This window comes from Podarcis bocagei (genome assembly GCF_964188305.1).
Source record: "Podarcis bocagei genome assembly, chromosome: 15".
In the NCBI taxonomy this organism is placed as follows: domain Eukaryota; kingdom Metazoa; phylum Chordata; class Lepidosauria; order Squamata; family Lacertidae; genus Podarcis; species Podarcis bocagei.
The window spans coordinates 12917695-12943478 of NC_138141.1; the positions used below are offsets into that span (position 1 = coordinate 12917695).

A 25784-nucleotide genomic window follows, 5' to 3' on the forward strand; every position below is an offset into this window, starting at 1 on the left:
GATCCTAACATCTGAGAGCACACAGTGACCCTTTGCTTCAACCCCAAGGGAACCCAATCCTGTCACTACCTGGTAGTTTTTGTCTTTCTACTTCCGTGCTCATAAAATCACGTTAAGAGACCCATAAGCAAAGGCTGTTTTAAAATTATATATATGTGTGTGTATATATGTGTATGTGTGTGTCTATATATATGAATGAAATAAATGAAGTCACACACAAAAGAGTGAGATAGAGTCTCAGATAGGTAGCACACTCCGAAACCTGAAAGGTTTCTGAAATCTCACCCTTCAAAGGTTGGAAAAACTAAATTTTAGGGCCATACTACCAGCACAAAATGTACAAGAGCCTTGGGGTGATCAGGTGATTAGGATATTTCCTGCCCTGATTTTTATCATCCTGACTTTCCAACGCTTGGAGCAAGCACTGTGTGTAACCAAATCCCCCCCTGCAAAAAAACAACAACATCAAAAGTTGGAGGGTAGGGTCAGCCGCACTTCTCCAAATATCTGTGCAGGGCATTGTAACTTGAGGGTGTGGGTCAGGTTTCGTCACAGTGTCCGGAACAACCTCATTCTCTTTCTCTCCATTTCTCTCCCTCTCCCTCCCTCCCCACATTTGATGTCCATAAATCCTGTGAGGGAGGGAGGGAAGTGAGGAAAAGAATCTGCCAGCCTTTTCTTTTGGCCTGGCAAAGGCCACTTCTCCTTTGCTGAAGGTCAGGCTTTGTCCCCCAGAAATCACTTCACCAAATGATGTGTGTGTGTTATGAGGGAACCTGGCAGCCAGCAGCCACAGGAAGGGTCATTTGGCTGGCACTGAAATCAGAGATCAGCTGCCTTGGGCCAATTCTGCGAGAAGGGGGTGGGGATGAGCAGGGTCCTTCTTAACATGTGCCTGGATGCAAGGCAGGAGACCTCTGACCTTCCAGAGCAACAGCCTGCTGTCTTGGTGATGCCACCTGCTCCACAATCAAATAAAAATGTAAATGGGAGGGAGGGAGGGGGGTCCATTTCAGCTCTTTGGTTAATGGTTGCTGGGAAAGCCCTCTTCCCAGATTATACACACACACACACACCCGGACTGCACCAGGCGCCACTTCAAAGGCTGGAGGAGTCTGGATGATGGAAAGGATATTGTGACTCAGGAAATTCATTACTGCCCCTCCAGCGACGCCTCACCCCACTTCAAAGGGAAAGATAAAAAAAAGAAACTCAGAGGGCAGGAACGACCTTGGGGCGGCTAAGGAAAATGGTCCCTGCTGCCCACAAATTCAGCATGGAGATAAGAGATGATGGCAGGCCACCCCCCACCCCCACCCCCACCCTCCAGGCAGGAAATTGAACTGGGTTGCTGGCTGCCTAGCAAAGAAAGGGGGGACCAGGGCAGGCAGCGTCTCCTATCACCTGGCATCTCTCGCTCACCTGTGGGCCCTTATCTTCACAGCTACAAGAAGAGAAGCGTGCTTTGTTAGAGGGTGATTTATTGGCAAAAAGAAAAGGGTAGAAGGAGGAGAAGGAGAAGATAAGCCATTGATGGGGCTGCTGTGCGTCAGAGGAAAGGGCAACAGCAGCTATTCCCAGGGTTGTTATTAGGGATATGTAAGCCACAGATGCAGGGCAAGACTGTCGACCTGACAAGTGATGTCACAGTACAAAAATGCATTTGAAGGCAAAGGCATGGCGCCATATACTAGTTCACAAGCAGATATCCCCTCCCCTTTCTTTTTATTGCAGCTAAGCGGTTAGAGACTGGGGAAATTCATATTCTGCAATTACCTTTCTCGTTATTTATATAGGGCCAACAGTGTGAAGGGTGCTTTATGGAGCGCAAGTGGTCAGGCTGCCCTGAGGAGCTTACAGTCTAAAATTCACCCCAGGGGAAGGAAAAAGGAACTTGAGGCAAGTGGGAAACTTGAAAGCAATATGGGGTTGTTTCAGCTATGTGTGCTTTGGGCATAGCTAAAGGGTGAGTTAAAAGCAGGGGCAGTGCTGGGGTGTGTGTGTGCAAAGGTTGTGCCAAAGGATTGGCAGAGAAGGTGGGTTTTGTAGAAGACTCTGAATGAAGCAAGTGAAGTGATATCAAACCATTGGTCTGGGAGGCAGTTCCAAGCATAAATTTTGGGGTTGCACCAGAAGGTTTCGTGCGCAAAAAAAGTCAAAAGTCTGGAAACTTTGCGGTATGTGTTGGGAACACTTGAAGGGGGAGGAGATGAATTTATTTTTATAATTTGTCCAGTTCTCTCACTTACTGGGAAATTGGGCAAATCCTGAAATCAGTTCATTCACTGAAAGGTAAGTCGCAACCATCTCCAACACAATTTGTTTTATCCAATGTATGCAGCAATCATCTAGCTTCAAACAGTGGTAGGAAAAACTCTTTCCCATGAGAATCATCACTGTTGACTAAAGTCTTGGCAAAACATGGGCAAGGGAAGGAAACTTGATTATCAGTGGGAAAGTTGCATCCTTCTTAGAAGAGGGGTAGTAAATGTGGTCCCTCCAGGTGTTCCTGGACCACAACTGCCATCATCTCCAGCCAATGGCCAGGTTCATGAGGCTCCTGGGACTTTGAGGCTCATGAGACTTTGAGTCTGTCAGTGCCTGGAGGCTACCACATTGGCTATTCTTGTTGAAGAACAGAGAAGATTCCAAGAGAGTCAGGAATGAAATGTGCCCATTGTGGAAGACAGAAGCCAAGCACAATCCTATGCATTCTTTCCAGAAACCAACTGCTGAAAACATGGCCCAGTTCAGATGGCACTTGAATCCTGGGAGCACAAAGGAATGAAAACGCTAATGGCAGCTATTCAACATACAAGTACCAGGAAGTAAGTCTCCCTATACTCAGTGGGACTTACTGTTGAGTAGAGAAACATGGGATTACACGCAGGTCTGTAATCTTATGCATCCTTACCTGGGGTTAAGATAAGGAGTATGCCAAGCGCACAGGATTACATGGTAAATTGGGCATTTTAGCCTTATCTTAGAACAGTGGTAGCCAAACTTAGCCCTCCAGCTGTTTTGGGACTACAACTCCCATCATCCCTAGCTAACAGGACCAGTGGTCAGGGATGATGGGAACTGTAGTCCCCAAACAGCTGGAGGGCCAAGTTTGGCCACCACTGTCTTAGAAAAACAGTGCTGGAGAGTACCCAAATGCCGTATCACCTTGTTTTGTTGGAAAATGATGGCGATGGAGGGATGCACAAAGATCTAGACCAGCCTTCCACTTCCTGATGCCCTCCAATTGTTTGGGACTCCCAGCTCCCAATATCTTTGACCGTTGGCCATGTTGGTTGGAGCTGGTGTCCAACTTCTAGAGACCACCAGGTTGGGCAAGCAAGGCTAACTAGACAACCAGGCACAATGAGTTCCTTTTAGCACTGGGCAACCAGAACACACAACTCACACAGCAAAAACTGCTCTCACTGTGGTTTCAAAAAAAGAAAAGAAAAGAAAAGCAGGGAGAAGGCACATGCACAAAACCGACCAAGGAGCTCCAACCCTAGTCATCCCAGCATGCAGCAGTGTTAATGAGATGAAATGAATACTTACGGAATGGGCCAACTGGACCAAAGAGAACATATGAAAAAAACAAAAAAATAAAAAAGCATGAGATGAGTTGGATCAAATTAATCTGGCATGAATGTTTAAAGCGTCAACAAGTAGGGAGACCCAGAATTAGAGTGCAAGGCTAACCAAAGGCCAAATCTGAGCCGATTTCTTTGCCAAAGCGATATGAAGTTCAGATGTACTCCGTGGCATGCTACAACCACAGATTTCCCTCCCTTTAGAGACCTGCCAAAGCTGGAGAAGCCTCTGCTAATGCTATAAAGTCTTCTTGTTTGGACTGAGCTTTAGTGACCAGAGTTAATACTGTGAGAGGAGATGGATGTTTAGTTTAGGTTTTATTCTTCTGCAGTTTGCCAGAGACTTCACTGAGATTTTTATTACAGATAAAATTCAATTTCATGCTATGGGCTTTTATAGAAGGGTGGTCTGTTTTGAACCTTTGGGACAGATCAGAGGTAAAATGCAAAAACTGAATATGTTAAGTAAGGAAATAATGTGGCTCTAGGACACATTAATAAGCAGCTGTGCATCTTCTTAAACCCCGGCTGGGAATTAGCAGAGAATGCAAGGAACTGCAGGACCCGCAGCCAAGATGTTGCTATTGTACCTTATAGGTGAAACAAATTACAGTTACAACGTGTGTTCCTGTGGCCATTGATCTCAAGAGCATGAAGCAAACCGAGAAACCCATCAGGGCCAAACTTTGGGACAGAAGTCTAGGGCACAGCTAGTTCCAGAGAATGGCAAGCCTGGACATTTGCTGGAGGTCTAAGACCCCTTTAACCGTGTTACCATTTCCACTTTGCCAAGAAGTTGTGATGCTACCTACGAGGGCTCTCCATTGGCACACCCTGTTCCCTGTTCCCTCTTCCCTGTTAAGAGGGCCCACTGTGGCCCCACTCAATCCTAGAGACGGCATTGGGCCCTGGTCAGCAGATATGAACAGGAAGCTCCCCCAATGCTTCAGGAAGTGATGAGTGGTGCGGAGGGCTCTCAGAAGACTATTCAGCCCAAAGCCGAACCTTACCTTACAATGAAAACAGTGATGCACTAAGCGCACCTGGGATATTTATCAGTGGAGATTTGCCATGCACTCTCAGGAGCAAGGGGTAGGCTTGGTCCCACTAGAATGGTCTTTCTAAGAGCTACTTCTAATTTACTTCAGTAAGAAGCACCTGATGGGATAAGGAAAGGGGTATGCTCTGGGAGTGAGGGCCAAATTTGCCCCATTTCCCGGTTAATCCCACTTTCCAGGGGAGAGAACAGGAATGCTTTCCCCCTTTGACACTTTGCAGGTTGCAGCTCAGTTTCCCCTCTGCCTAGAAACACACGGTGTCTTATTCTGTCCTTTATTTTATTCCCATCCCACTGCCAAGAGACCCATCAGTTTATAGGTCTATATGTGCTACACAATTGACTTGCATTGAGCCGCAGGATGTGATTTGCAAAATTCAGAAGAAGAGGAAGCCTGGTTTAGTAAAGTTGGATGGGTGTCCAATGTTTCTCTGTTGTTCCATGTGCTATCCCTCCGTATTGTGTTCTAGCCTGCCTGCATTCCAGTTTAACTTGGAAACATTTCTGCAATTCATTTTGGAATTGTCGCATGTGACATTGGCCCCAGTTTTCAGCTGATGTCTCTATTTTACGGCACATAAACATCATGCACACTGAACAATCACTGCACAAAAGGGAATCCTGATATGATCATACCATTCTTTTTGTGTGGTGCTGTAATTAATGTATCTACGCGCTTATGTGCATCAAAAACCTATCATTGGTGGGTGGCAGAGAGATGGCCAACTGAAAATTGAGACCAACTGTGAATTTTTAGTAATGTGAATAAAACAGTCCTGGAAATCCAGAACAGGAGAATGACAGGTTGTCCTTTGGGAGCACTGCTCCATGGAGAAGATCAGACAATTCAGAATGTGAAGGGTGGACAGAATTATGTAAGTAGACTGAAATAAAATGACATAGATACAGTGGTGCCTCGCAAGACGAAAAGAATCTGTTCTGTGATTCTCTTCGTCTAGCGGTTTTTTCGTCTTGCGAAGCAAGCCCATTGAAGGATTAGCGCTTTTAGCGGCTTTTAGCGGCTTATCTGCTGATCGGATCAGCTGATAAACGGCTTAGCGGCTTAGAAAAAGGGGGGAGGGAAAAAAACCAGCAGGAACTCGCAAGACATTGTCGTCTTGCGAAGCAAGCCCATAGGAAATTTGTTTTGCGAAGCACCTCCAAAACGAAAAACTCTTTCGTCTAGCGAGTTTTCCGTCTTGCGAGGCATTCGTCTTGCGGGGCACCACTGTAATCAGAAGGTGGTTCAACCAGTTTGAAACAAGGTGTTTCAATTAAATAACTTTTTCAGTGACATTGTTCTGGGTAGTGGGGGAGAAATGAATCAGAGCTCTGGAAGGATGGCAGTCACCATTTTGCTTTTCTCAGAATGATGGGTTTTCAGGTGCACATTGAGAAATTCAAAATGGCGCCACCATTAAAAAATGGCTGCCTTCTGTGCACTTAGGCCTACCGTTATAGCAGACAGCAACTGGGTATTGATAGAAAAATGCACACTTTTAGAGCAGTGACCAAAGCAGGCTTGTTAAAAATGCAACCTTTTTAAAAACCGAAAATACTGGGGGAAACATATTCTACATTTATATTTCTTTTCTTGCTCTCTTTTAAAAAACCCCAAAATGCCTTGCAAAAATGTGAAGTTGCTTTATTTGAAAGCAAACCCAAAAAGAAAAGAAAAAGATGCCTGAGTTAGCGTGGAAGCAGAAATTGAAAGTGCAATTCTATGTGTGTCTACCCAGAGAAAACTCCACTGAGCTCAGCGGGCCTTACTTCAGGTAAAAATGTGCTGATGAAGTGGAAAAACGAATCACTGAAAAACAAAGAGGTGAGGGGCAATGTGCAAAACCACTTCTCCTTGAATTATTGGGTGAATTTTTGCCGAATCAATGTTTCCCGACAGCCTGTGCACCTTAGTCGTGATTAGTTGACTCTGTTTGCATTAGTTTTTGCTGCTGGATTTGATGCTACTGAGCTACATACAGCAGCTGCCCTGGCAATGTGAGCTGAGTGGAGACGTGTTTTTACACTTTCTTGCATTTATCTTTTCAACACTCCACAATGCACCCTCTTCAGCAACAAACATCTTCAGCCAATTGAGACATACTCACCGTGGACGCTAAGGGAGCCTGAGGCCTCCGATTTGCCCACGCTATTCTCTGCCACGCAGGTGTAAGTGCCCTCATCCTCTGCACTCACCCGGCTGATGCGCAGAGTGTTGTCATTCTGGACCTCCGATCTTGGAATTAAAGGAAAGAAGCAAAAGAATGGAAGAGTTGTCACGTCACCGAAGCCCAGTTCTAACTGAAGTGGAAAACTTGTGTCTCAGCTGTACCAAAATGCCAGGGGGAAACTGGGTGTTGGTCCAGCCATGTACACAGAAAGTCAGGAAGAAGGGGTTTAGTCTAACCTTGCATGCAGACAGCTAGCATGTCAATTTGGCTTAGCCTTGCACATATAAAGCTGGCGTGTCAGTTTAGCTGTAAGGATGCTGTCAGCGGCTCCCAGCTGGTTGCCCAGGAAAGACAGGGGAAACTTTCTTATTTTCTTTTTTTATTTCAATCTTTACAGAGAGCCTCTAGAACCCAGCCTCTTGGATAATGACGTTGTCCCGAGTGAATCTCCACCCACTGTCTCTCCCTCTTCCTCATTCTCATCATCTCCTCTACGGGTGCTGCTACCTGCACTCTGTCTTGGAGCTCTTTGCTCTCCTACTTTCAAGACTCGCCAGGTTCTGGGAGAGAGGGGGTCTGGAATGCTTTCTAATGACAACGTTTCAGCTGGATGTTGTTCTGGCTCTGCCATGATTTCTCAGCTTTTCCCCTCATCTGCCTCTGAGCTGCTACCTCCTCCAAACTCCTGTTGTAAATCTATACCAGGCATAGGCAAACTCCGGCCCTCCAGATGTTTGGGACTACAATTCCCATCATCCCTGGCCACTGGTCTGTTAGCTAGAGATGATGGGAATTGTAGTCCCAAACATCTGGAGGGCCGAAGTTTGCCTATGCCTGATCTATACTGTCTTCCTCTTCCTTCTCCCTGGAAGGGTCAGGATGGGGGAGGCAGTCTCCACCATTCCTCCTCTGCCCAGTCTCTGACATTAGCCTAGCCTTGCTCACAGAAAGCTAGCATGTCAAGAAGAATTTTAGCCTAGCCTTGCGCACAGAAAGCTAGCATGTCAAGAAGGGTTTTAGCCTAACCTTTCCCCTGACACTCCAAATTGCTATGTGTAAGGAAGTGCTGCTATTCTTTTATTTCATGGCTGGGGGAAGGAACATCCCGTCATCTAAACCCCCATGTACAGTCTGAACTGCGCTTGAAGTCTGTTTCTGTTTCTTTGGTCAAGAAAGTCAACGCACACACCCTCCACTCACATGTGCTTTTAAAGATGGAGCAAGACAAGCTCACTCGCAAGACTCTTGTTGTGCCTTGTAAGTCTGTTGAGTACGGTGACGCAAACTGCATCAGTGAGGATGTGCGTGATCACAGTGACGGGAGGGTGCACTGCACCCTGGGTGACCCAGGCTGTGCCTTCTCCTTCTGCCTCTAGTTCCTCCCCCCCCCCTAGCTGTTGACTGGTGCCTTTTACAGATTCTGTTGATGTGTTCTTTTCCCCAGTTGGGGCAGCCATATCCTGGGAGAAAGTAGGTACCTGCCTCTTCCAGCTTCTGATCCCCAGTCTCAGCCCTCCCCACTCCCAATATCACCCCCCTGTTCTTCTTCCTAGTCCATCTCAGCCTGCCAGTCTACTTCTGAGCCCAGTGATCCCTCACGACTCAAGACACAAACAGGAATGATAGCCATCCAAGGTAATAATAATAATAATAATAATAATAATAATAATAATAATAATAATTTATTATTTGTACCCCGACCATCTGGCTGGGTTTCCCCAGCCACTCTGGGCGGCTTCCATAGAAACCAAAAAACACTAAAATATCATACATTAAAAACTTCCCTGAACAGGGCTGCCTTAAGATGTCTTCTGAATGTCAGGTAGTTGTTTATCATTTTGACATCTGATGGGAGGGTGTTCCACAGGGCGGGCGCCACTACCGAAAAGGCCCTCTGCCTGGTTCCCAGTAGCTTTGCTTCTCGCAATGAGGGAACCGCCAGAAGGCCCTCAGCGCTGGACCTCAGCGTTTAAAGCCGTTTAGGGCTTTAAAGGTCAACACCAGCACTTTGAATTGTGCTCGGAAACGTACTGGGAGCCAATGTAGGTCTTTCAAGACCGGTGTTATGTGGTCTCGGCGGCCGCCCCCAGTCACCAGTCTAGCTGCCACATTCTGGATTAGCTGTAGTTTCCGAGTCACCTTCAAAGGTAGCCCCACGTAGAGCGCATTGCAGTAGTCCAAGCGGGAGATAACTAGAGCATGCACCACTCTGGCGAGACAGTCCGCGGGCAGGTAGGGTCTCAGCCTGCGTACCAGGTGGAGTTGGTAGACAGCTGCCCTGGATACAGAATTGGCCTGCGCCTCCATGGACAGCTGTGAGTCCAAAATGACTCCCAGGCTGCGCACCTGGTCCTTCAGGGGCACAGTTACCCTATTCAGGACCAGGGAGTCCTCCACACCAGCCCGTCCCCTGTCCCCCCAAAACAGTACTTCTGTCTTGTCAGGATTCAACCTCAATCTGTTAGCTGCCATCCATCCTCCAACCGCCTCCAGGCACTCACACAGGACCTTCACCGCCTTCACTGGTTCTGATTTGAAAGAGAGGTAATGTGTGTACCTCCTGTATTTTAACTTGGTTCCTCCCCCCCCCCCAATTATGTTTTTCCTGTAATATTACTGGTGTTAGTCGCCCTGAGCCTGGCTCTGGCTGGGGAGGGTGGGGTATAAATAAAATAATAATAATAATTATTATTATTATTATTATTATTATTATTATTATTATTATTATTAGAGTTAGGCTCAGCTGGATGTGGGGTCACAACTTTTGAGTGCCATTTGCATACAAACCATGTGCCCCACCACTGAACAATGGCTTCTCTCAAGCCAAAAGCCAGTGTGGTGCGGTGACCAGAGAGTTGGAGCACACGACCTGGGAGACCCGGGTTCAAATCTCCACTTAGCCATTAAGTTCACTGGGTGATCTGGGGCCGGTCGCTTGTCTCTCAGCCTAACCTACCTCACAGGGTTGCTGTGACAGATACATTGGGGCAGTGTTTGTGGTATAGTGGTTGGACCTGGGAGATGCGGGTTCAAATCTCCACTCAGCCATGAAGCTCGCTAGGTGACCTGGGGCCAGTCGCTTGTCTCTCAGTCTAACCTACCTCACAGGGCTGTTGTAATGTTAAAATAAGGAAGGGGGAAGCATACATGCCCCCCTGAGCACTTTGGAGGGAAAGAGAGATAGAAATGTAGTATTAGATATGGATAAATAAATACAACTCCACATGCCACATTCTGTATGCTATGGGTTCCTCTCTGTGACAACTGTCAACAACTAATAGACGCACTTTTTTCCTTTTTCTTAACTGCAAGTGTTCACTGGAACTGGAAACACTAAACCCACAAGATAATCCTTCCTAAATAGCCACATTCCCCAGGAACTATGAACTGAATTGAAAAAAGAGCTCTCCTCTTCATGTTCTATGCCACATTAACCATATTAACAATCTTAAGCGAATTTTTGGGGTCAGTGGTGCAGGCAACCTAATCTCTCTCCTCGCCAGCTTGGGAGCATCTTCCCTATCAGAACCCTTGTCTAAAAGAAAGAAAGAAAGAAAGCGCTTCATTTTCACATTGATACATTTGGGGGCGGGGAGGAGGAAGAGAGATAAAGATGGCTCTCTCTTTAATTGCACAGCACCTTGTGCAATCGCCTGCGCTAATAGGCATTGTCAGGCTCATTGTCCGGGGAATTAAGCAGAATAGCTCATCGCCAACCAAGACGAGGGTATCCGAAACAGTGTTGTGGTTTACCCTTTTGGAAGCGCGAAGAAGTGACCTTTCGTCGGCTCCGCGGTGAAGCAGATCCGGCCCTCAATCTCTTCCCAGCCATTACTGCTATTGCCAGCAATTTTCATAGCTCTTCTCAAGTGCAAGGTGGCTGACAGACCTTGTTCTAGAGATGGGGAATGGCGCTGAGAGATGCTGCGTGGCCCCAGGCCATTGGGTCAGTGTGTGGCAAAGGAACAGCCCAGCCCAAACTTGCAGTCTACTATCTCCCACCGGGATTGCAAGTTACCCCCCTGCCCATCCTGCAAGCCCTGAAGGTGAAAAGGCGCCACTTACCTCCCTCGAGGAAGCTCCCCTTCCTCCTTACGCCACCGGGATGTGGGCACAGGGTCCCCCTGCACTTCGCAGTGGAAATTCACGGTGTCCTCAGCAAGCACCACTTGATTGATGGGCCTCTTGATGAACGTGGGTCGCTCTGTCAGGACACAGGCAGGAAATGGTGTTTGAGGCACAGGACCAGCACAGAGGCAGGCCTACCACTGCTGCCCTGGGCAAGGTCTACCAGCGCTGAGGTCTGCCATTCAGCTAGGCCAGTCTTTTTTATTTTCCCACAATGCCCTGGAACAACTCCATGGCATTGTGGGAAATGACCATGATGGTTCCTAGCTGCCTCTGGAGTGCTGTTGCTGTTCCTGCTCACTGTTCTTGCAGTCAGCAGGCCGTGGTCCGCGAGTATTTCCACATAGAGGGTGCCCTCTCGGATAGTAGTTCATGAGATGGTTCAGGGGCGCTCATCTCAATGTTCTCCCCTGGGCGGTCTCCACCCATTAAAGCACCCCACCTACCTGGGAATGAACTCTGTTTGATGTGGTAGGTTCTGGATTCTGGGCTCATATGGTTCTTAATTGTAAACTATATATCTGTCAGCAATTTCTAGATCAACTCTGTATCCCCAAATGGAAACCAGAGTTGGAGGTCATACATTTTCTATTACTGGGGAATGACCAGGAGCTCACCAAGTTAGTGGCTAAATATCTCTATTTGGTTTTTGTTGTCAAAATTTACTGCAGATCTCTGATCTCCCTGGAGACCTAGAGATGTGACCATAGACTGCTCTGCCTCCTTTCTTTTAGCAAATGTTTTGTGCCACTGGGGAAGTGGTAATTCTGTATTGATTTGTTTTGGATGTGATGCCAATGAAGACAGGAGTGCCTGGCGTGCTCTGGTCCATGGGGTCATGAAGAGTCGGAAACGACTAAACAACTAAACAACAACAACAATGTGATGCCAATAAAAGGTTTGATGATGATGATGATGATGATGATATTCCTGCCCTGGGGACCCCCACCAACATAAGAGGCCCCTTTGCACGGGGTCCCCTGGAGGTGGTCCTGGCTTAATAGACAACTTTAGACACTTCTGTATTCTAATAATCAAAAAGCCCACAGGATGCCCCTTGGCACCAAGAAGGGCGCACAGAATTGCAATATCAGGTTAAGACAGGACTCGCTCAGATAGAAGATATTTCCTGCCACAGAAACACTGAAGATGGATAGCACTGTACTTGAGTTACCCCAAAGCAGCAGTGTCCGCAAAGCAACATAACTTGCCTTGCAACCAAAAATAGCCAGCTGCAATGCTGTAGAAAACTTTCAAAACCAAACAACAAATTGTGGGATGGCTGCATTCCAGCCTGTGATATGGGCTTTCTGATACAAGACTAATTTTCATGGGGAAATGCTCAGTTTGCATGGGGAAAAAATTTGATTCCCTAGACACTGATCTAATTTAGCATGTTCGTTTTATTTGTGTTCAGTAAACAAAGCAACAAACTTGATACTATCATGCTTGCGTAATATTGTTGTTTGCAATTGGTGTCCATTCATTGTTAGTAACGACCTTATGAAACTGAAGGTTTTCCACAGAAAAATAAAAAAGCTGAGAAATGTTCAGCCCTTCATCACTTATTCCAGTAGTAATGAGCAATTGGGTAGAATCCAGGCTGCTCACATTTTCTTTATATTTCCACAGGACCAGAGACTTGTTTTTTGTTTTTGCTTTTTTAAAAAAGTAAAATTGAATAGTCAAGCAAGAGGTCTGGGCTTTGAGTAAAGGCATTTGCAGACTCATTTTCAATGGAAGAAAATGCTCTCCAGATTTCCCCAGATACTAATGGTCTTGTTAGATAGTAAAATTCATGTTTAATTGCTGTTTTAGGGGTTGTTTTTAAAAGTCTGGAACGGATTAATCCGTTTTGCATTACTTTTTATGGGAAAGCACACCTTAGTTTTGGAACGCTTTGGTTTCGGAATGAACTTCCTGAATGGATTAAGTTTGAGAACCAAGGTACCACTGTAAATCTATTTTTTTAAAAAATAATTCAAAAAAATAAATAAACAATGGGGGGAAATTTAACCATTCTGTTCTCATTCTCACACCCCTCCCTGACTGCTTCCAAGCAATAGAAAAAAACTCACAGGGGAACACAGATCTTTCCTTGTGGATTTCCCCCTTCCTTTTTGACCCTGAGAACTCTACTTTCCCTTTCCCTCTCCGTCCGATTCCCGTCTCCCCTGCCAGATTCCTGCTCCTACGTACCGAAGACCACCAGCTCCGCGGGCTCGCTGTCCCGTTCTCCAACCATGTTGGTGGCCACGCAGATGTACATGCCAGCGTCACTCTTCCTTGTGTTGGACATCATCAGCTTCCCACCTCGGATCTAGAGCAGAGGGGCCAAAAAGAAATCCTGCTTAGAGACAGCCGCACAAACAAGCTTCCCAGGCCAATGTATTGGTGGGGCAGCCCCTGGGAAACTTCCTCTTGCAGAGAACTTCACTGATAGTGATAACAACAACAACAACAACAACTTATTTGTACCCCACCCATCCGGCTGAGTTTCCCCAGCTACTCTGTGCAGCATTCCAACAAAGATTAAAAATACATTAAAATGTCACACATTAAAAACTTCCCTGAGCAAGGCTGCCTTCAGATGTCTTCTAAATGTCAGGTAGTTGTTCTTCTCTTTGACATCTGGTGTGAGGGCATTCTACAGGGCGGGCGCCACTACCAAGAAGGCCCTCTGCCTGGTTCCCTGTAGCTTTGCTTCTCACAGTGAGGGAACTGCCAGAAGGCCCTCTGCGCTGGACCTCAGTGTCCGGGCTGAACAATGGGGATGGAGATGCTCCTTCAGGTATACTGGGCTGAGACTGTTTAGGGCTTTAAAGGTCAGCACCAACACTTTGAATTGTGCTCGGAAACATACTGGGAGCCAAGGTAGGTCTTTCAAGACTGGTGTTATGTGGTCTTGGCCGCCGCTCCCAGTCACCAGTCTAGCTGCCACATTCTGGATTAGTTGTAGTTTCCGGGTCACCTTTAAAGGTAGCCCTACATACAGCGCATTGCAGTAGTTCAACCTGGAGATAACTAGAGCATGCTCCACTCTGGTGAGACAGTCCATGGGTAGGTAGGGTCTCAGCCTGCGCATCAGATGGAGCTGGTAGACAGCAGCCCTGGATACAGAATTGACCTGCACCTCCATGGACATCTGTGAGTCCAAAATGACTCTCAGGCTACGCACCAGGTCCTTCAGGGGCACAGTTACCCCATTCAGAACCAGGGAGTCCTCCACACCAGCCTGCCCCCTGTCCCCCAAGAACAGTACTTCTGTCTTGTCAGGATTCAACCTCAATCCATTAGCCGCCATCCATCCTCCATGATGAGGAATACATCTCCCCAAAGATATCAGGCAGGCACCTTTGTCATACGGTTTGTTTGCTAAAGACTTCATTTTAAGCACATCCAATTTCATTATGTATATCAGGTGAGGGTTTTTTAGCCCACAGTCCATATCTCTTTCTGGGAGAACCTTCTGAGGGCCACATCAGGGCCGGAGGCAAACGTCGCTGGAGAGTAACAAATGTCAATGCTACCTTTGCACAGTATGTTGGTTTCTATGCACCTGTTTCAATCCTCCGTAATCCAGAGGCATCATCAGAGCTCAAGGACACATTCCAGCCAGCCAAAAACACTTAGGGCGGGAATCAAGGCCAGTGAGTGGAGCATGTTGGGAATAAATCTGAGGGCCGGATAGTGAAGACTGGAGGGCCAAATTCGTCCCCTGGGCCTGAGGGTTCCCACCCCAATGTACACTTAATTTAAGCATTAATCAAAATGGAAGTAGCAATGGCTGGTTTCACTTACACTTTGATAAATGCTTAGGTTAACTTGCTTTTAACGTTTGATTTTAATAAATGTGTTTTAGTGGACATTTTATATTCTGTTTAAACCACTTAGAGGTTAGGGGTGATGAAGCAGCATATAAATCCTGCTAAATGAATAAAAATGGATTCTGCACCTTAAACTGGGAGCTGACCTTCTCTAGGGAGAACCGGCTGAGATTACACATTTTCCTGCAAAAGTATTTCAGACCTCAGCAGAATTTTAGACAATACTCCATCAATGCTCAAGGCTACCTGCTTGCTGCTCCTAACCATGCATTCAGTTCTACTGTGCCCTATCCAGGATGTTTTGCCTGTCATGGCCTAAGCTCCGTGCTATATGCCTTGCATGCAGAAGGTCCAAGCTCCTAGCATCTCCAGTTGAAAAGATCAGGTAGCAGGTGGTTGGAGGGGCTGTAGCATCAGCGGTAGAACACAAGCTTTGAAGGTTCAAGGTCTAATCTCTCGTCTCTCCAGGTATAACTGGGAAAGACTTCTATCTGCTGCTGACAGTATGTGTAGACAATGTTGAGCTAGATGGACCAATTATTATTATGTAGATTCCTATGTTTCCTCCAAGGTTCTCAGCCTTGAACAGAACGGCAAAACCCAAAGAAATTATTTAGGTTGAAAGAGGTACAGGGCTGCCTTTTTCAAAGGGGGCTTCCCTCAGTCTCACCGTAATGCGCTCATCCTTATCGCTAATACGGATGTTGTTCTTTTTCCAGGAAATGGTGGGTTCTGGGTGTCCTCTTGGAGGAATGCATTCCATCACAGCTGGCTCGCCCGCTGCCACCACCACATCACTGGGAGCTTGGCGGAAGTCATCTCGCAAGACTGCAAGGAAGAGAGAAGAGTTTGAGGGTCGCCTTAAGGGGAAATAACAGGATGAGGCATCACAGAGACACTTGCAGATTTCCTTTCTTCCTTGGTTGTTCCACCACTACATTTTTAAAAGTGCCTGTTCACACTTGGAATTAATTCTCTGTTGTACACAAGGGTTCTCACAGGCTCCTTTATACCCCAGGAGAAAAGCTCTCTGTGTGCGCATGCACATGCACACTAAATCAGATGCAGACAAAACAAATTCAGGTCTTCTTGCTGGAGGCATCAATCCTTGCCGTTTGCACAGCAACAGGAGAATCACACAGAAATAACGAGAAGCCACTGAGACTTAAGACCAAGGCTGGAGTCTTAGAAGGCTTGGTGAAGCTTGATTGGTCCTTGGAATCAGCTGACAGAATGCTAAATGCTGCAGCATAAATGGCACCCATGAGGAGCACAGTTCAGCCAATGATGAAACAACTCCAGAAAAACCATGAAAGACCAAGCGGTAGCCTTGTCAGCCATAGCTGAAAGGGCTCCCATTGGCCATGCATTGGCGCTTTACTTCCTGTGTCACAAGGACTATATTCTGCTATAAGCCTTGCTGACTGAACCGGGTTCCTCAAGGGTACCTGTAGTGCCACACGTAGCCCTGTCAGCTGACCATTCTGTCAGCTGATTCCACAGACCAATCACACTTCACCAAAGACACTGGCTGCAACAGACATGGGGTTTAGTGTTACTGGTTACGGCGTTGGCTCTTCTGCCCCAATTTCTAATATTCTTTTTACTCCGAAGCATCCCTCTCCCCCCGGTTCACATGCTGTGTTTCTCCCAGCCATCATGTGCACCAAGAAACAGCTTGAAGGGAAGGAGAAAAGAACCTTGGCAGTGGCAGCATGAAGAAGCCTGAAAGGACTGCAGTGCCGGATAATGATGGTAAAGCAGAATATGGGCATCTCAGCCAGAGACCAAAACTGGCACGTTTTCAATCTAGGAGAAAACTCCTAAGATCAGGGTCACTACAGTTGTCAGGTTTACAATCCCAGGTGATTCCCCAAATTGAGAACCATTAGCAAAGCCTTCCCTGTGGATACAAGACTCCCTACCTGTTTGCAATAACTGACCCCACTATTTTACACACAGGGCAGGACAGTGGTATTTTTTTGCTGTCCTTCAGCTCATTTCCTCTCTCGTATTTGGCCCTGGCTTTCAGGGCAGCAGGAACTTGCAACTCCTACGCAGGAAACAACGCCCAGCCTGCCACCTGCTCCCTCTGCTACTCAGCCCCGATAGGGCCAGCCCTGCCATATGGTCTGGAAGGATGCGCTAAGATTCCCGGGCAAGACACCTCACTTTTGCCAAGTGCAGTACGCCAACTTCCTATGCCAGCAGGCGTCATCTCTTGGGACACGGGTTCCAAACGGACGCAAGGCTGTGGTAAATAGCATCCTCTCCAGTGCAGAGTTGTCTGCCGAACTAGTCAACAGTTGGTGCCACGGATGCAGATTATAAAAGCTTCAGACCCAAAGGAGCATCAAGAGAAAGGGTCGTAGCAAAGCACAGGCTTTGCAAAAACAAGGTCAAGGTTCGATCCACGGCAACTCCAAACAGGGATAGGGAAGACTCCTGTTTGAATATATAGGGAGCTGCTGCCTGTCAGTGTAAAGCATGCTGAGGAAGAAGGACCTATAGTTTGACTTGGTATAAGGCAGCTTCTCATGCTCCATGTTCGAATCCATCTGTGGCGTTTGCCTTCTAGGATGGGTCATAAGGAAAGGATTAAAATGGGTGTGATGTGATTGGCCAGTGAGAATGCAAGGGGGGAGTAAAAGTTAGAGTGGGAGGTTTTGAGAGTCAGTTCAGTTGAGGTTTGGGAGTTGAGGTTGAGGTCTGGGAGTTGAAGAAGGAAGAGGGAGGTTTAGGTGTGGGTTGATAGAGTTGTATTGTGAGAGAGTGAGAGGAATTGTTAGGTGGAGTCAGATAGATAGCTAGAATAATCAGTTTGGAGTTGTTAGGAACTAAGAATAAGAAACTGACAAGAGAAAAATTAACTGAAACCATAAGCTTGTTCCTGCATTTAAAAATAAACTTGATTATTTGTTTATGTTAACAACTGACTGGACTCCATGTGTCCCCGTGAGATATGGGGTGGTGACAGCGGAAAAAGCAATCGCAGTGGCGGCACAGGGTCAATAGACCGTCAGAAGTCTGGGGGCCCTGTGTGTGATCGCCACACCATCCTATCCTTTTCACCTCGGTGTTATAGCCAAAACTCTGAAGTGTACCAGTGAACCTACGGATAGCTGAGACCGGTGTCATGTGATCCGTGCACTGGGTCCATTTCAACAACTGCACTGCCAAATTTTGAATCAGTCAATGAGCACTTTTCTAAGGTAGCCCCACTGGGCCACTGTAACCCTGATGTTAAAATGGCATGGTTCACTGTAACAAGACTAGACCCCCAAATGTTTTGGATGCACAATGCATAGAATTACTGTCTACATTTCTGAATTCACCCTGTTTGTTGGCCACAAGGACACAGATTGCTGGACTGGAAACGAGAGGTGGGTGTGCTGCCTCTGGCTCAAGCTGGCTTGCAGCGTTTGAAATTCCCCAGGTGCCAGACACATTTTGCACCTGGCTTTCGGCCACTTACGATCAAGTGAAGATGCCCAGGTGCCAGGATGGCGCCTGACATCTCCACCACCTGGAGGGGCATGCCTGGGCATCCCTGGATCTTGACTGTTTTCACACACTAGCAACACTTCCTGTGGGATTCTATCCATGATTTTTTTTTAATAAAAAAATTTATTGGTTTTACAAAAATTTTTTATAGACAACACAAACAAATAAAAAAATGAACAAACATGTATAATTTCATATGCTTTTTTTCATAAACCTTACTTTGTCGACTCCCCCAAACCTCCCCTTTCTACATCCCAATTCCCAAAATTATTTCAGCAAATCCTAACACTTAATTTTATCAGATTTATCCCTTATTCTTTCCTTTTACTTAATCTTTTACAGCTGTAAACTCCCTTTCCCCCCCTGAAAACCTCGACATTTTAGCTTTCATTCATTTTACAATGTTTCTTAAGATAAATTTTAAATTTCTTCCAATCTTCATCCACCGTCTCTATCCATGATATTTTATCTGCACAATCAGAATGAATTTCAGGAACCAAAAAGTGGTACTGAATCATGGCAACAAGGCATTTTGTTTTGCTGACCGTAATCCTGGTTTAAGGAGCTATTTGGCACCCAGCTTGTATATCTGAGTTTCTAACATTGTTAACTAGGCAAAGAACAAAATTACTCCCCACACCCATATCAGAAAGTAGCTCGATTTCCAAATTTATTGAAATATCCTTAATTCTACCTGGGGGCGGGGGACTTTTCAAAGCACTCTTTGCGCAAAACAACAGAGTGGTTTTTCTGTAGCTTTACATAAGGAAGTGCTTTGAAGAGTTGGACTTGGTAAACTGAGGTGGCCCTCTGTGGGATACCTTGGGGCCAGGACATCTTGGTCTCTGTGTCTCCCCAGTAGCAGTACCCCCAGAAGTAGCTCATCTGTGCAGGACTAAGCTGGAAAATCTTCTCCGGCTCAGGTTTCAATCAGAGCTGCAGAAGAATTCAGGAGCTTCCAATGTTCTCCCGTCCTCTGAGTTAATAATCGCCAAGTCCTCAGAGCTTGTTTCTCAGCTCAGTGAACTTTGCTGGCAAGTCTACAGAATATCCGTATTCTAGACGTGATCCGCAAATCCAGTGCTGTAAATTGGGTTAGCAATGGAGAATGTATGATAGGATTCAGGAAGATTCTCTTTTTTAAAAATAAAAATGATTGGCATTTAGGAGCACCAGCTTCTCGTGATAATCAGCACCAAACCTGCAGTTGAAAAAGATGGATGGACTGCATCTCGCCACAACTGGAGCCCTTAGAATGCACACCAGCTCAGCGCTTCGTATCTCTACTGCCCCAGGAGTGCCTCTGAATTATTAAGAACTCCCTAACTCACCAATTCTTAGGTTGCCTCCTGTATTTACCACTGCACAACTAATTATCCTGCCTCCGAGTTGCTCCCTAATCAGCCGCTCCTCGCCCAAATAATTCAGCGTTTTATAACCATTACAGGGAACCGTCAGGGCTTTATTGCACAACTGCCTGTCAGAGACTATTTATTGCATTGGGGAGATGTCCTCGGCTTGTAAAATGCACATAAGCAGCGGATGCTGAAAGAGGGGAAGCAGCGGCAGAGGCAGAAACAACAATTCATTTAACTAGACTTTACGATCCCAGCGAGTTAGCCTCTCACTCCGGACACCTGACAAGCGGCACAGTCGTGAGGCACATGTGGAAGCAATCCTTGGAAAGAAGGCAAGGAAGAGGAAGACAAGGAAGAGGAAGGCAAGTCAGCTGCCTGCTTTCTGATAAGGAAGTAAGAATAGCCTTGCCAGATCAAGTAAAAGGCTCATCTGGTCCAGTATGCTGTTCTTACAGTGCCTCCTGCCAACTTAGCAGTTTGAAAGCACACCAGTGCAAGTAGATAAATAGGTACCGCTGTGGCGGGAGGGTAAATGGTATTTCCGTGCGCTCTGGTTTTCGTCACGGTGTCCAGTTGCACCAGAAGCAGTTTAGTCATGCTGGCCACATGACCCGGAAAGCTGTCTGTGGACAAACGCCACCTCCCACGGCCTGAAAGAGAGATGAGTCCCCTTTGACTGGACTTAACCATCCAGGGGTCCTTTACCTTTTACCTTCTCACAGTGTCTGGCCCAAGGGCTGCAGGCAGGGCCTGAGGGCAACAGTGCTTTCCACACTTGCAAATGTTATTCAGAGGCAGAATGCCTCCGACAGTGGAGGCAGACCATAGTAATCATGGGCTTGTAGACACTGATAGCCTTATCCCTCATGAATTTGCCTAACCCTCTTTTAAAACCATACACGTTGGTGGACATCACAGGGGGCCAAACTCCCTAGTTTAACTACGCCCTACACACCAGCCAGGCTTGAGTTCATCGGAGAAAACTGTCAAAAGAAACCATGACCAACTGGAGAACCGGAGACACACAAGGCATATTTGCATAGAATCACAGAAATGTAGAGTTGGAAGGGACCTCAAGGGCCATCTAGTCCAACCCCCTGCAGTGCAGGAATCCCAACTAAAGCATCCATGATGAATGGCCATCCACCCTCTAATTTAAAAAGGCAGCATTTCCCAAATGTCTGACAGCCAAGGGCAGGACTGTGTCCTCCTCTTCTTCTTCTTCTATTTATATTTATATATTATTATTATATTATTAGTATTATATTATATTTGTATACCACGCTTTATCCACAGACCTCAGGGTGGTTCGCAACACAAAACTACAATATAAAAACACAAAATACTTAATAAAAGCAAAGGCAACTCAATAACCCCCCCCTTCACAATTCTGTTTCTATGAGTAGTAGTGTATTTATTAAGATTCTATGTCACCCTTCATCAAGGATCACACCAAGGTTTACAATAGATGCATACATAGTAACAAACGAAAGCAATACCCCAACAGCATTATTATTTATCAAATTAAATGCTTGGCACCCGTGTTTGCACAGTGGTCAATATGCAATATGCATAGGCTCAAATCTCACCATTGGGCATACAGAACAGGGCTTTAGGGATTTGGGGCTTAAGTGCCAGAAGCAATCTCATAGGTGTCAACCTTTCCCTTTTTTAAAGGGAAATTCCCTTATTCCGATCAGGATTCCTCGCGAGAAAAGGGAAAAGTTGACAGCTATGCAATCTTCCAAGGCACTCCATCTGACCCTAGGGACTCTCTGAGCAACACCCCATGGCGGCCCTGCTTTGCTTTAAACAGTTTTTAATGTTGCAACCCGCCCTGCAACCTTAGGGTGAAGGATGCAGACAATCAAATCTGGTCAAAGACTCATAGGATTGGAAGGGACCTCAGGGGTCATTTAGTCCAACCCACTGGGCAATAAGGAAGCAAGCAAGCAAGCAAACAAAGAAACAAACAAAGTGACCCCTGAACAAATAAAGGTTTTCCCGCCCTGATGAAGACTTCTGTACTACTCAAAAGCTTGCTCACTCTTTTGTGACAATTTGGTCAGCCTAATTAAGGTGGAGTCTGGATTATTTCTCCACCACCACCAGGTGAGCCCCACTGGGACTGGACTACAGCACAGTTTCCTCCCAATGTTTGCCGCCAAGAGAACGAGAACACAAGCTCCAGGATCTTGACAGCTTCCCAAACCCGCCCCGCCCATGGGCACTTTAGCAGAAGAGGGAGCGAGAGCAAAGCGGTGCTTACCAGGCATTAATAGCGTGTCAATAAGCCATTTAACTTCGAGCCGAGTAATACACCATAAATATTCATATCTAAGAGTAATATACTGAAATAATCTTGCCAGTAATGAGCAATAAAATACGGATATATTGCTTATTAAATATTGATGTCCGCTACCCGAGAGCGTTGCCGAGGAGGCCGGCTTTGGAAACACGCAGGCGTGGAAATGCCGTAAAAAGAGAGAGATATCATTTGCTACACACACACACAAACACACACACACACACACACACACACACACAGAGAGAGAGAGCTACACTTGCTGCTGTGGTGGCCCGATCAAGGATAGTGACACTGATCACAAGGTTGTGCATGCCCGTGAAGGTTGAAAGTTGCGCCCGTACCCACTTCTGAACTGCCACAGGTGAGTCTCTGAACCACATGTAAATGGGTCGTAAGGGGTGGAATCCCAACTGGGGCAGTCAGGACTAGTGGGCCTGACTTTAGTGAGAAGTTCTTCTCTACCATCCGTACTAGACCTCTCCTTTCCCAGCAGACCCAAACCTGTTACAGTCATAATACATGGTACGTTTGCTTCATGATACGTTTTTTCAGGTTGCGTCCCACGGCGACCCGGAAATACCAGAAAGGGTTACTTCCAGGCTTCGCTGCTCGCGCATGCGCAGACGCGCAAAATGGTATGTGCATGCCCAGAAGTGGCGAATCGCAACCCACGCGTGCGCAGACGCGCTGCTGCGGGTTGCGTTCTATTCATGTTGCAAACGGGCCTCTGGAACGGATCCCGCTCGCAACCAGAACTACCACTGTATTTGTTTATTGCATGTATTTCCAGCCTTCTTTTGCAAGGAGCTAAGGTGGCAAGCATGGTTCTACACATTTTTTTATCCTCACGATAACCCTGTGAGGTAGGTTAGGATGTAAGATGACCGGCCCAAGTTCGCTGGGTGAGTTTCATGGCTCAGCAGGGATTTGAAATCTGGTCTCTCTGGTCCTGGTCCAAAACTCTAACCACTACACCACGCTGCCGACTCTGGCAGAGTCCTGTTCCAGGAATCAGGTGCTGTAGAAAGAAGACAGGGTTCCGGCACCTTTAACAGTGGTGTAGAAGAGAACAACAAGCTACCTCTACAGAAATGTCCTGTTGAATGGGCAACAGCCCTGCCTTCTCCTACAGCTGGCCACCCTAACCAGGAAGGAGTGAGCAAAGTTTGAAAATCCAACCCTTTAAGAAACTGAAGGACTAAATCTGACATCTGCTGCAACGGAAAGCTCAAGTGAGATTTGGCTGTTGAATAAAGATGCTGCTGCTTTACGCTGATTCAGACCATTGAGCCCATCTAGCTGAATGCTACCTGCTCTGACCGGCAGCATCTCTCCAAGGATTTCTCCACCATCTCCTACCTGGTCCGTTTCACTGGAGATGTCAGGGATAGAAAATTGCCCCTCCTTGTACAAAGTATGCCTTCCACCACTGGCCTACTGTCATTCCTCTTATCGCCAGTTCAAAGTACCAGGTGGCAGGTACTGGTTGCTGCCAGACTGGTTGCTGCCAGTCAGAGTAGACAATATGCTGGGACGGAAGGAAGGAAGGAAGGAAGGAAGGAAGGAAGGAAGGAAGGAAGGAAGGAAGGAAGGAAGGAGAGGTTTTCAGAGTGCTGTATTCTGGACCCAGTATTAATTTGTCCTTGCCAACAGAAGAGCTGTGAATCTGAGTAGGACAAAAGAGTTAATAGCTGTGGGTAGAACAGGGAATTTCAGCAGGTGTAGTTTGTCATGCAAGCAACACCAGGTAAATGTCCTTCTCCTACACAATGATTAAAACTGCAGGAGTCCTTTGCATCTTTGCTATCTGCTTATGACCTCGAAATCCAACATCATCCCAACGCTTTTCTAGGATGCTTTTGCACCCATGTCTTCCAAAAAAGTCACCTGCTCAGAGCAAAGCCCATTCATTTCTTTTCCCCCACTGGTTATTTTTTCAAGCCACTTTCCATTTTGTGTGACAGACAGCTAAAAAAACCCCCACCCCATTCTTAAGAGCAGCATTTTGATTTTAGCAGAGATTACCCACATTCTTGGATTTCATGCTGCCTGCTCTGGACCTACAGTCCTATAATTCCTTCTCTCCCTTCGTATTTTTGAAAGTAAAATAAAAAAAGCTATTTATAGGGACTGCTATAAATCTCCAGCGATCTCTTGAACGAAACAAACTGAGCCAGCAGAGGCTGCCTGCAACTTCCAGCTGCTTGGGGAAGAGGCGATGAAATGGCCTTGATCCTTCTGCAATTGCCAAACTCTGATCTGCCCTTCCTCCTACAGCTTTTCTGACTGATGTAGTGCACGATGCTGCATACAGGTAATTCTAGACTCTGGATTTAATGGTCTCACTGCTTTAGATGGCAATGTATAATGTGTATTACTTTGCTAACCTCCTGCTCATTCTGCTGGATGGGCCATAACCATCTGTCCTAGAGTTCTGCCCCAACAGGAGACTTCCGGGTTAGCGCCTCCGGCAATGGCGGATTTCCTCTGACCGGGAGGAATCCGCTTCGTGAAACTAGGGTCTGGACCGCCACAGCGAGGCGGGGACCCACTGAAAACCACAGGCGGGAGAAGCCTGTGGACGTGGGATTTGGCCGGCACCTTTAACTTTATAAATAAGTTTTAAGTTTTAAGCTTTAGGGCTTTTTATGGTAAGATAAGGTTAAAATAAATTAAGGTAATTTAATGACAGAATATAGTGGAAGATGGAAAGGATTTGCTGAGATAATTAATAACTAGAATACAAAAAAGGGAGGCGTGAGGAGGTCGATGAAACAAGTTAATGAAAGATAAAGATTTGGGAATATTGGATTTGGTTTTTAAATTTTTTGTCTGCTTTTGTTTTTGGTTTTGATGTATTGTGTGTTTTGTTTTTTCCCTTTTTTCTTTTTATTGACTTGTATTGTTGAATTCCTTTTTTATTCTTTTTTATTTTTTGATGTATTGTAATTCTTTATTGTCTCTTTTCCCCCGCTTTTTTTGTAATTGTTAAACTTTTAATAAATATCATTAAAAAAAATAAATAGAGTTCTGCCCCAACAGTACCACTGCCCCTTAGGCCCTCCTAGATTAAGGGTGAGGCGTACTGCTGTGTTCCTACTTTGCACACAGAGAATCTACACTGACCGATCACAAGAACTGGTCTATGGCCATCACAGATCATACACCGCAGAGAGAACGTCCACACGTCCAACGCTGTATGTTTTGTGTGTGGAAAGGTTCACATATTTGACACTGAATGATAAACACAGCTCCGTGAATTACTATTAAGGCTTGGTCAGAACATGAAGGAAAAAATGAGGCTGGAATGGGGTGGCCAAGTGGATTGCACCATTTCAAACTACGTGTGGTGGACGCTAATTTTAAATCCTCCAACTGCCTTTAAAAAAAGCCTCCTCTTTGAAATATGTGTGTGTGTGATTGTGGCACAAAGGTTGATCCCTGCTTACTCTCTGTGATAGTTTTCTTTTTTCCCCTTTTATAAAACACATACATATACATTTACACAATACACATACACAGCACACTACCTAATTTTCATAGCATAAAACATACCTACATTACTCTATATAATACCTACCTATACTATACATATCAACATACCTACACACCTACCCCACACGGACACCCACCAAGTGACTTCACTTCCAGCCGTTCTTGTTACACTACTTTATTTTTCCAACTAGCTAAAACACATTTCATTATTTCTTTATAGCGATAGTTTTCAATCTCATTTTTTAAAAAATAAAAATAAAAATGTGGAACTGCATTCAGAAATGTCACACACACATCCAATTTGGAGTCTGAGGTGGTACTGTCGACTCTACTGCCTTGTTCTCGT

The 25784-nt window shown here is 46.0% G+C and overlaps 1 protein-coding gene and 1 long non-coding RNA gene across 7 annotated transcripts in view; one reads left to right on the plus strand and one right to left on the minus strand.

Annotated features, from left to right (window-relative positions):
* ROBO3 (roundabout guidance receptor 3) overlaps positions 1-25784 on the minus strand; it is a 354640-nt gene that overhangs the window by 66469 nt on the left and 262387 nt on the right. For all 5 annotated transcript variants that reach the window (XM_081171599.1, XM_081171598.1, XM_081171597.1 and 2 more), the window contains exons 3-6: positions 15444-15601; positions 13146-13266; positions 10884-11022; positions 6756-6883 (exon numbers count right to left, since the gene is read on the minus strand). In XM_081171599.1, the coding sequence (XP_081027725.1) occupies positions 6756-6883; positions 10884-11022; positions 13146-13266; positions 15444-15601 (546 nt within the window). The remainder of the gene's footprint in view (positions 1-6755; positions 6884-10883; positions 11023-13145; positions 13267-15443; positions 15602-25784) is intronic.
* LOC308574277 lies at positions 1486-6912 on the plus strand. 2 transcript variants are annotated; one of them, XR_014002429.1, is made up of 3 exons: positions 1486-2036; positions 2723-2828; positions 6721-6912. It is a non-coding gene; the product is annotated as an uncharacterized lncRNA (long non-coding RNA). The 2 variants fall into 2 exon arrangements; XR_014002430.1 differs by having other exon boundaries at positions 1491-1903.